This window comes from Ochlerotatus camptorhynchus, unplaced genomic scaffold, assembly GCF_037179485.1.
Source record: "Ochlerotatus camptorhynchus isolate MF236.1 unplaced genomic scaffold, CSIRO-AGI_Acam_v1.1 ptg000178l, whole genome shotgun sequence".
Taxonomy (NCBI): domain Eukaryota; kingdom Metazoa; phylum Arthropoda; class Insecta; order Diptera; family Culicidae; genus Ochlerotatus; species Ochlerotatus camptorhynchus.
In genome coordinates this window covers 3,543,114-3,555,456 of record NW_027040668.1, presented here as the reverse complement: position 1 = coordinate 3,555,456, position 12,343 = coordinate 3,543,114, and the positions used below count along the sequence as shown (strand labels likewise).

Here is a 12,343-nt window from a genome sequence, read left to right as displayed (position 1 = left end):
TTCCAAAAACTCATCCTTGCGAAACGTAAATTGTTACTTAACTAGCTGTAGTTGTAGATATTATAATAATGATAATAATGTAAGGTCATTTACAGCGAACATCTCGAGTTTCTGCTTGACGACCATGATTCAAACCACTATGTTCCAGTTCATAAGAAGTAAGATTTTTATTTGTTATAGATTTTTGGGATAATGTATGAACGGTGTATAGCAGTAATAATATTACACATATACCAGGGTTTTTCAAGTTTATTCATATGTTTATTGCAAGTGGGTTCATCATATTCTCATGTATTTTTTCCCTCAAGGTCAAGAGTTGTAAGAATAGATAATATCGAGAAACCAAACGTATCGACATTAAAATCACGATCTGAGGCAACAGCGGTGGTCCGCGTTAACCGAATTAAACAAAAATACAAACATAAAGTTCGTATGTTGCAACAAAAGTGCCGGAGACTTCAACACCACTTAACGAGCATGGAGGACATAATTGCGCAGGCTCGTGATAAAAATATGCTGTCACAGACTGCTGCTGATCATCTTAGGGTTGTAAGTATCATATGCAATCTGAGGTTTTCTATTTTTCAATTAATTTTCGTTACTTACGCGTTTTTGTTATTTGAAAAGACATAAAAAAGAAAGTGTTTAATTTCAGTCTACGATAATGAGGAAATTGGGGTAACACTGCAGATATTTGCGTTTCTAGAAAATCAGTTAAAGGAACTTTTGGCGGATTATTACGATTATTCCTACAGTGGATTCATCGGTGCAAATGGGATTAAATGTTTAAAAAAACTTTTGTTCTAGTTTTCAACAATGATAAATTTTCAGATTTCTGCATCTTGTTTCTAATCCTATTGACTAACTTTTGATGAAAAAAGATCTTAGATTCTTAAATTCAATTATATTCGTGTTCCAATACGCCATGTGCCTATGTCATAACTGGAACACTCATTTTCATTTTCAAAACCAACATTTTTATGTTATAGAAAGGATATTTTACTAACATACTTCATAAATCTATTTGGTCTGCAGGCATTCAGTGAGAGTGATTCATTGATCCGTACGCTGCAGACATACCGACAGGGACAGCCTTATAATGAAATGTTGAGGAGCTTCGCCACTACCTTGCATTTTTATTCACCCCGAGCATATCAGTTCGTACGCCAGGCATTCCAAAACCGCTTGCCTCATCCCAGGACAATCATACGTTGGTATAGATCTGTCGATGGGGAACCCGGATTGACCGCAGAGACAATGGCAGCTCTAGAAATTAAGGCAAACGAGTGCAAAGCGACTGGTAAACGGTTGCTCGTAGTGCTAATGATGGATGAAGTGGCAATTCGGAGACACACAGAATGGAATGACATAAAAAAATGTTTTGAAGGAGTAGTTCAGTATTCAGAATTTATACCAGATAACTCAGACGAGTTGCCCGTGGCGAAAGAAGCCTTTGTTTTCATGGTCACCGGAATATCGGAAAATTGGAAAATTCCAATTGGATACTTCTTATCCGACTCCCTGGATACGGAACAAAAAGTCTCTCTTATCGAAAACATTTTGATGTATTTGCATAGCATCAGCGTAACCGTGATTTCGTTCACATTTGATGGAACCAGCACGAATTTCAGCACCGCGAACAGGTTGGGTGCATGCCTTAAGAACGGTCCAAATTTGAAAACCTTCTTTCCGCATCCTTCTAGCAATGACCCGGTTTTCATTATGTTAGATCCGTGCCATATGCTAAAGCTTGTTAGAAATACTTTAGCAGCCAAAGCGGTTTTTAACACGAACACAGGGCATATAAAATGGAAATTTATCGAGGAGTTGAATAAAACCCAAAATCTCTGTGGCATAAGATATGCTGGTCGACTGTCGGACAGACATATAAATTTTGCTAACGAGAAAATGCGCGTTGATCTTGCTGCTCAGACGCTCAGTCGAAGCGTTGCTGAAGGCATTCGACAACTGAGTGAGACCTGCGATGAATTTACCGGTTGTGAAGAAACAGTTGATTTTATAACAACTATAAATGATGTGTTCGACATTATGAATAGTAAGCACCATGACAGCGTTGGCTATAAGAAACCCATGTCAGCAGATAACATTGAGCAGTATGCTGCGTTGTTCCGTAAAGCAGAACAACTTTTTAACTCCTTGAAGATTCAGTACAAAAAGTCGGAAGCTATGGTGTGGTCCCCGGTGTTGACATCCATCAACAAAACTGGATTTCTGGGGTTCGTTATTGACATGCGCAGTTTTTTGGAATTGTATGAAAGGTACGTGGTGCAACTAGGAGAACTTGATATGATCTACGGATACAGAGTCAGCCAGGATCACCTTGAAACGTTTTTTTTCGGCTATTCGATCTCGAGGAGGGTTCAATAACCCTACTGCTGTGCAATTTAAGGCTGCGTACAAACGACTGCTAGTAAATAATGCAGTACGTTCATCTGCTGCAGGTAATTGCACTGACTTCGATGAAATAAAAATGCTGCATGTTAGCGACAAAGCCCAGTACTATTTAGATGCGATAAATAGTCGAAATCAGGCCAAGGTGTCTGTTCTAATTGAAATGGATCTTCCTGTTAATGAAATATGCAACTCGACAAACTTGGATAACGCTATCTTCTCTTGTGCAATTACGAATTTGGCACATACTGTACATAAGAACTTGATAAAGAAGATCAAATGTGACGAATGCTTGGAGGAATTGACCAAGATGGACGGATCCGCACAGAATGATATTTTTATCATCTGTAAGTCTGCGGAGAAGGCGTTCAAATCGTTGGTTGGAGATTATAATAATTTCAATGTTCCCAAGTATTATTCAAAGTTGGTAAATAATGTCCTTCGGCAAATACTGGATAATCCGAAAGTGTTTCAAAAACTGTCGCAGCATATCCTGGAGCAAGATGCTTTAAGAAATCATCGTAATCTCCTGATAAAACTGACAATTGAACTGTACTTAAAACTTTGTTTGGAAAACTATTCTAAAAGTTTTTCAGGTTTTCGAGCAACGCTGCGCAAAAAGCTCACTAAACTGATTTTGTTTCAGGGTGATTGATTGTTAAGCATTAACTTGGTTTTTAATATGTCAATGTATTCGTTAAAAATTTATGATTGTTATGCAATAAAAACAAAGCTACAAGTTCCAAAATACTGACTTTAAGTTTCTTTTCAATTGTTCTAACCACACATGACTGTTATTTCCATAAAGAAAAGTGGTAAAGGATTTTCATCTAGAAGCTTGCTGTGGTAACCAAAACCCAAAACCATTCCAAGTTCAAAAAATCGTTGGTGGAACAAGTTGCATATCACTGTGTTTCCGTTTCATGTATAACTACCTTTTATTCCCCTCCCGCTTGTAACGTATTTTGCTACATGGTTGGTCCCCCTAAAATGCTACGTCATTTATACATCTTCCCTAAATCGATTTACTCGCATCGGGATCCATCTTTTTGCAAGAAAAATACATCATCAATGTTTTATCACAGACAAACAGACGTAACTCTTCATTGTGTATCTTCGTTCATGCATTTAACGGTTGATTTGAATATTATCAGTTCCGCGAACTACTCGCCGCAGCGCTGGCATCGGATCAGTTTGACGTTTCTATATATTCTATAGAAATTTTATGCAATATTGTTTACGAGTTAGCGAGCAAGCTTGTTTTCCGCGAGAAGCCAGATAGATGTCGCTACTGATGTTATATGTTTTGAGATACTATGTTTTCAAGAACAAGTTTTTCAAAGAGTTACGTCTGTTTGTCTGTGGTTTTATCTTTCTACTCATCGCGTGCGCAAAATCTTCTCTGTATTTTAGATAGAGTCGCCCCCCCCCCCCTGGTCACGTCGTTGATAGTGGTGGGGATGGGAAGGATAATAACCAAAACTCAAAACCAGGAATTGGACCCTTTGTCGTTTGGTGTTGAGAATGTTTAGTTACCTTACATAACGCCGGAACAATTTATTTTAATCTGGACTGGAGAGCTTCAAACTTATCTGGCACAACACTAGTATTGTAAAAAAATAATCAATTTCAATGTATCAATTTATCTTATAATAATCTTTTTTTTTTTTCATTAAAAACTTTTAACGCGATATAACCATGCGGCACACATGAATGTAGCTTAAAAACGTGTTGTCAACACTAACACCACCACCATCGGTGGCGGCTTCAGCGAGTACTAGTCTTGCCAGGGATCTGATTTCGGACCGACTAGAAGTTAAATTTTGTTAACCGTGGCTGAGTTCTGTTTGAAAACTGATCAATTTCCGGCATTTTCGAACATTGAACATAACTTACGAAATGTCACGTTTAACCACAAGTTAAATTTAACTCGGCAATTGGTACACAGCCCAAGAAGTATTTCTCGATTACTTTTTCGAAGGAACGTATCAGGTTTTGTAAACAACGCATTTGATCGTCGATTTGGCGTAACTGATAGCTCGCTCACACATGCTAGTACTACCATCAGATAGGGGAAAATTTTCCCAACCTGTTAGCGGTGTTAGTATGTGGGGCGAGCTATTAGTTATGCCAAACCGACGATAAAATGCGTTGTTTACAAAAGCTGATATGTCCTTCCGAAAAGAAATCGAGATTTGTAGTTATCATTCAGGCAAGGAGCGCTTCCGCCATCGATGCGACGCCACTACCAGCAGCCAATGATCTCGACGGGAACGACGCGCAAAGTTCGAGGTGCAAAACTCAAACTCTGCACGCTTGACAGGAACCGCCTTCCAACTGCTTCTGCTTGCTGCTGCTATCTGCTTACCCGCCGTCCGAAGCGAAAATAAGTTGAGGCACATTAGCAACGCTGTTTTACAACTTTTCTGATTCAAGTAGCACGATGTGCAACCAAATTGTACTTGATTATGAGGACTGGGTTTGGGGTGAACGATTATTTCATGAAAACAGTGTTAAAATTATCACTTTTTATTTGTCCATTTTTAAAACAGTTTTTTATGAAAAATAAAAAAAAAGTTTATTGCACTAGCTTACGAAAAGTATTTCCTATAGATTGGTGTATTCGGATTTTAATTTCATCTATAAATGACAAAGCTTATATGGTTGAAAAAATTACACCTTTTCGTGACGGTCGCAATTTTAGATTTTCGATTTACCCCCAGTACCTTCCCGTAAAACGTAGTCTACGTCAAAAAAAAAATAAATCGATCAATCTTGTGATGCATGGTCATTATCGGTGTCGTTGCTTGATTTTTGTTGCTAAGGAACCCAATTTAGGCTGACAACGGGACAAGCCTTTGGAGAGTGCTCTAACTCTTCGAAGGTTATAAATAGCTGAACTTTTCAATTAGAATCGATTCCTTGCGATGAAGGCAAGAATGACAATTGTATCAAAACCGAATACTTCATCATTTTTCAATAGTGGTGTAGTATTTTGTCTCGAAAAAAAAATCATCTTAACATATAAAAGAAAAATTATTTTATGGATGGACAATGAACTTCTTTTGGGGATACTTTATGAGTGCTGCAATAATTTTTTGCACAGCCTTTACATATGTATGTTGATGAAAAATTAAACCTTCCATCGTAACCTACTTCACAAGCTGATTCAGTCATGCATCGTGTGTTGGATCAAACAGGTCGTACCAAACATTTTCAATTAGCTTCACCATTCCTCTGATGTGGTTGTCATATGCCTAGTGATTTAATGAGTTCTGCTTCGAATACGGCTGTACAAATGGGTTTTGTGCAACGCGACATTATCTAGGATGTAAATTTTACATTTTGCTATAGTTATTTCTATCCTAACGTGAGAGACATCATACCTCTGGGAGTTTGCCTATTATGTACACGTCTCTTTGTATTTTTCACACCGATAGCGGTGTCAATCACGACTAATTTTCCTAACATTTTGATATTGTTTCCAATACTTTCATTACTCAACCGGTGCCAGCCTGTGATCCATTGCTCAGTATCACAGGGTAACGATCAGTGTTGTATGGAACAAATCGATATGTGCAAACAATAGGAAACAATTCAGTACTGGGAATGCTCTGTAACGTATTTTCTATTTTCGGATGGACTTACACCGCAAGTCACCTGTAAGCACCGTTCAAGAATATTGATTTCAGCGCCAAACAAAACCATGACGATGTTAATGATAATATAAAATTTGTACCACCCGGAGCCGCTGCCAGGTACGCTAAGCTAAAACTATGTTTATTTATTAAAATGCTATTAGCGCTGCTATTCCCGTGCTGCATTGCGGCTGGTTTCTCGCCGTTTATGACGTGGACGAATACACTGGCGGAATCTGCAATGGAGAAGGGAAACAAGAAAGGAGTAGTTAGTTTAAAAGCTGGCATTAGTTTTTTGGAACTGTTTAAACTTTTTGCTCTCTGGTAATGGAAGATAAATGGCACGAAAGGATCCCACGAAAACGGTGAGCTCAATTTGGGTCATATTCTGAGCGGAAAGTTTTTATGAGTTATTTCAGGCTCGAATTATAAGATAAGCTCATTTTACTACTTGTTACTCTCGGTTACTGCATTTTACTTACAGCAATAGAAGAATACAGCTACGTTTTGATTCTCATCAACAAACTGTGATGTTTGTTTTCAAACAGAATTATTCATAGAAATCAATTCATAGAAATTCACGACGAACAATAGAAACCGCCTCAAGTCGGTTGCACCCTCTTTTCGCAAATAAGAGCTTGTCCAGGAAAATAAACATCTCCATGGGATATGGTTGGGTCTTTCGACTCCCACACATTTGCTTTCACCCTCCAGTGCCCATAAAGGACCCGTAAAAGTAAACTCATTTTTATAAAATGGACTTTTTTTAGCTTGGAACTGATTCCCTATGCCACTTGGGTTCAATCTGGAACGCTTTACAGTAAATCAAAGAAGATTGGTATAGCTTTCAATTACAGCCAGTGTCATACAATTTGGCTAAGAATTGGATTTTTGACAGGCAAAACAAAAAGGTGCCACCTATGGGCACTGAAAGGTTAAGGTGACCCTAATAAAACCAGACTATTTATTCATTTATACCTTATGGATGTAATAATATAAGATGAGTGTCGAAATTTTTGTCATGACACATATATAGGCGTATAATGTTTGAAAAGTTGATTTTGAATTTGTAATGTTTTAATGAAAATTTGAAGACGCTGACAGAATCTGGTTGAAGACAGAATATATTTCATGTTGAATGTTTGCAGTGCAATTTTCCTCATATGAGCGCATAGTAACGGATGGGCGTTCGAAAATTCCCTTATGCGTTAATTTGCATTACAGGAGAAGCGCATGTAGATCGATATTTCCGCGCCCAGTTAGTTTTGATCAAAACTACTCATGGTTACTCCTGAGTAACCACCACGATAGACTTGCTCAACTCTTTTAGCCAATAGCAACAGTAGCGCAGCCAATTATTTCCCAAAAAAATGCATCCCTTTTGGGGCGTTAATCTCTATCATTCTTCCTTTTCGTTGAACCACTGTGCAGTAATCATTGTTAGCTGAAACTAATCGAGCAATTTTGTGGCAGCAAATTCGTGAATTTGGTCATTTATTCCCATAGCACTCCTAAGAAGTGAAATCTACGCTAGGTACTATTCACAACCATGCAAACAAATAAACCGAAGAAGATGCTACTCGTTACGATAAATATTCAACTGGCCACAGATACAGATCGATAAAATAAATTAATCCATTTGCACCAACATTGGAGTGGTCAACCAGAACTAAAATTCGCTCATCCACTTTATTACACGGCAGCAGCAGAGCCATTAAGTTGCCAACAAATGACTTCGGGCAGCGCTACAAATTTTGTATCAACCCATTTTCCATCCTATCAACACACTACGTAAACGGTTCACCGCGATATGGAAACTTTTTGATGTTTGTGCATGAAATTAGCGATCGTGCGTGTAGCCGGGGTTGTTTTTCGGTTTGGCAAAATATTATTGGTAAATATAATTTTCCAGATGGTGCATATTGGCCAACCCCAGACCGGGACTATTAAAGCAGATAAATTATGAATCCCTGGCGCACTCTTGCGAGTGTGGACCACACTTGGCCAGCCAGCAGCAGTTTTCCAGTGGCAGCTGGGGCACGTAAAGAGCTGGTCTCCGTTCTTCCTGCTGCATCCGACAAACCAACCAATTCTCCATTTAAGCTAGGAAATCGTTTGGAAACGATTGAGTTTTTGAATGTGCCACGGTCAGTAGTCTACCGCACCGATCCATAGATAACGCGGAAATCTGTTAGGGGATCTCTAATTTGGGTTGTTATTCGAAATGGTTAATTTTATTGCCCCGGTCTGCGTCACTGTTCCAAATGAAATGGTGTCCGTTATTAGGTTTGACTAAAAATGAGACGAGAATTCACTTTAATTGCCTCGTGCAATAATTATGATGGGGTCCGATTCTCGGAAAGCTAACGCTAAAAAAATGAACACTGCGTTACGCTTAGGATAGCATTTGAGTTCATTTTTGGCATCTGTCATTCCGGGGCTTTAGTCGAAACCGACATTATGGCACTGAATGGCTACAATTGCAACCGCGCATAGTTTGGAATGAGTGTGACATTGTGGAAAATGTGAGCAATAATTTTTGCAAATGACTGTACCGGGTGTTTGATTTATCTCGGTGTCCTGGCGCTGGCAATCAAGCGCGAAAATGTTTGTCGAGGTTAACCGTATTTAGATGAATGGTGGCCCATCAACGGTCGATAGACAAACCTGACTAATGATGCTGAAATGAGACGATTCAATTTAAAATATTTTTAATTTAATAGCTGGCGAAATGTTGTTTTTGGTTAGTACATCTAATAAAATACAAATCATTTTATTTCTTTCAGTTGATAAACCCAACCAGGAAAGAAAACTCTCATGCAACTTTGCATAAAATTCCAATTCTACCATCATTTAACATAATTTTCCATTGAATTACATAACCCTTAAAACTTCTCCAAATCCTCGATGAAAGCGCTAATTTCACATGCAAAAGTAAACAAACAACCAAAAGCGATAAATATCGCCTACGCCATTTCCGCATATCATCTAATGCATATTCTATGCCCATTTATTGGCAAACCGTGCCCCTAAACGACACCCATTCAAATCAAACCACCCACCCTGATGGGCTGACTGGATTCGCTGCCGGCACCATATCAGAGACACGGTCGAGCCAAATCAGGCTGAACTAGCGGTGTGCCATTTCTGTCAAATGGATGACATTACGATGCCGATTCCCGGCGCGCGCTTGCAATTAATTCAATCACCATACCTGCCAGGGTGACCTTATTAGGGGGAAGCACACATCACCTACCGACCCGGGAATAAAACTATGTTGTCAGCATGGCAAAGGCAGCCGTTCGTTGTTGGCGACGCAATAATCACCACCTTACGAACGCTAACGACCCTACTGGGACGGGCGACCTTCTGCACTTTGACATATTGCACCAATTATCAGCCAATAAAGTAGCGATTCTCGACAGTTTTCGTCGTTTCAACAATGGGTACTAGGACGGGGTGTGAGCCTAAAGGACTTAAACAGGTTCAATATATTTATACTTCAATAAACAGTTTGAATGATTCCATCGATCGCTTTCCTTAATGCTGTTCTAAGTTTTTCCCGCCCTCGTCGAAGTCCTGCACACACTCATGCATTTTTGATCCACATTCCTGCCACCATCGTTGTCGTCGCCCAGTTCGTTAATTTTGTTTTAAGAAAGTGTCCAGTCGTGTGCTGGCAGACTTAGGAAAGCTCTCAACGCCGCCACCCCACCACACCGGACTGGTTTCGTGACCGATTCCCATTAGGGTGTCAAATGAAAATCCTTTTTTTTTCGTCTCGCTCTATAAAAGTTTATTACACTTCATCGGCACTTTATACCGGCTGGTTCCATATGGAAGAGTCGTAAGGTGATGGTGTTTAGCTTCCGTACAGTTTAGCCTTGGTTGTTTTATAGTGTATATATGTTTATTGTATATATGTATGTATGCGTTGATAGCTAGAATTAGGCCAGTGAAGTACGATATTGCAAGTTGGGTTAAAGCATCATGGATCGTAAATTTAATCAACGTTGGAAGAATTGTAAGTTAAGCTGATATCATACGCGTTTTCTCTCACGTTGACTTGTTATGTTTTGCCAAATAATGCTATTTCTCATATTTGTTTGCCTAAGCCATTACATTTGTCTGATATTTGGTAAATATTTGACCAAAAATTACTTTTCGGCGGGCCTCCATTCGCTCAGTCGGTAAAGGTGCAGCTGTGAAGCAAGACAATGCTGGAGGCAGCTGGGTTTGATTCTCGATCTGGTCTATGATTTTTATCCGATAGAAACATGGACTTCCCTGGGCATAGAGTATGATTATACTTGCCTCACAATAATACTAATGCAAACACGGTACTGGCTTGGAAACCTCTCTATTAAATACTGTGATCAAAGAACACTTAAGAGCTGGCGCTAAGTTTTGGTAGGGAGGATCCTGCTAGTGTTCAGGAATATTAATGTTGAAAAAAAATTAAAAATTATAATAGCCTCTAACTGGTTATTAACATTCGGATTTCGTGTGTGTTAATAGCAAATCAGTTCAGTCTGTGAAAAATCGTAAAAAAAGACAATTACGAGATGATCAATGAAAAATGCTTTAATTTCATCAAATTATTATGCAGATGTAAACAAACGGTTTGGTTGACGTATCCTCTCGAACTCACCTGGCGCACTCTACGTTGGTGGTGCATTAAAAATGCCTATATAGACTTCGTTCATATGTTCGTTTATTTACGAAAAAAATTTCATTCAAATGAAATTTACCGGAATATCTCACCTTCTATAGTGTACACTGTGCCGCAAAATCTCGACAATACACGGTGATATTGACAACTTTGCTGTGGTCACTAACAGTCATCGTCAAGGCAAACCATGTCAATTGTCAATGACAATGCTGTCAGTGACGAACATGTGTAAATTTTTTTATTAAAAAAAAATTATGTGACATGAGTAACATAATTACAAGGAGCCGTTAAAGTGAACAAGCATCTATGTCTTGAACTACTTGAATAAAACGCTGTACAGACTGGAGAGTTATAACATGTTATAACGGTTGTCAAATAATTGCAACACAGAAACCACCCTCAAGATAGCGCTATAACATGTTATAACTCTGTAGTCTGAACGTACTATAACAATAATGTGACATAGAATGCACGAAATCACACTTTTTGTACCAGGGCAATCTTTTTCATTGACGAAAAAATGAATGATTTTTTGACGAAGGTTTTTTGAGAATCAAGTCTGTCAGTGACTATGTGAAAAACAAATTTGTCAAAAAACAAAATATTGCGCGAAAATATGTCAATGACAATGACAAATCTCAGCACTGCACCGCAATAATTAGAGCTTTAATCCAGTGTAGATGAATTGCGTTTGCTTTGACAATCTTCGCTGTCCCGTACAAGGTAAAAAAAATCATTTTCATGTAAAGTGATTTTCTGTTGAATTTGCACTACTTGCCAAACATTGTGAATCGATGTGCAAATACCTTGGAAGAGATCATATCGAAGCACGATGAAATCAACAACAAATCACTTGATTTTAGATTGTATTGCACATCGTTGTTGATGTGCTGTGCTTTGAACTCGAAATGTCAAGCATACTGATATTAAAAATCTACCACTTTTAATTTAACTAATTCATCCTTGGATTTAATGTTTGCTGAATATGGATTTTATTAATATATTGATAAATATGAAAAATACTGCAAGCCTTGTTATATGTTATTCAGAATCATGATGATCACATGTGTCCCAGTGATATTGAACAATATTACAAGGCTTGTAGTAGAAGTAACTTTGAGCAATCAAATTGATAAGTTTGACAATGTTTTGTAATAGAACTTATCTGAATAATACACTATTATTGAAGACAGCAACAATTTCACAAAACTCGCGCTCTAGAATGCATATTATTTCGGGTGGAAATGGAGAACTATCGCTTTCTTGCTCTTAATTTGTGGTTGACTAGCCATCTTCGCGAGTAATGTTTAACATGTGCGTTTTGGAATTTTGCTTCCAAAAGCTAAACACATCAAATTCAATGGATGAAAACAGTGACGCCAATTCAAATGATAATCATTTTGATTTAAAGGTGTTATACAATACATATTTTTCAACGACAAATCACTTTGTTTCGAAACGCATATCACTTGAAAATCAATGATAAATCACTTCGATTCGTAGTGCCGTATGACAGACTGAGTCAAGTGAAAAAGCATTTGGATTATATGTGACAACTTTTTACCGTGTACGAACAAAATGAACAAATGACTTAATGCTCCATCGACGAATTCGCATTTGA

At 38.3% G+C, this 12,343-nt stretch overlaps 1 protein-coding gene across 1 annotated transcript in view; it reads right to left on the bottom strand.

Moving 5' to 3' along the window:
* Positions 1-5,604: 5,604 nt before the first annotated feature.
* The window catches only part of LOC135701880 (protein sidekick-1-like), a 370,179-nt gene continuing 363,440 nt past the window's right edge, over positions 5,605-12,343 (bottom strand). Inside the window, exon 6 of the mRNA XM_065222824.1 lies at positions 5,605-6,286. Coding sequence (XP_065078896.1) covers positions 6,069-6,286 — 218 coding nt within the window. The 3' untranslated portion in view covers positions 5,605-6,068. The remainder of the gene's footprint in view (positions 6,287-12,343) is intronic.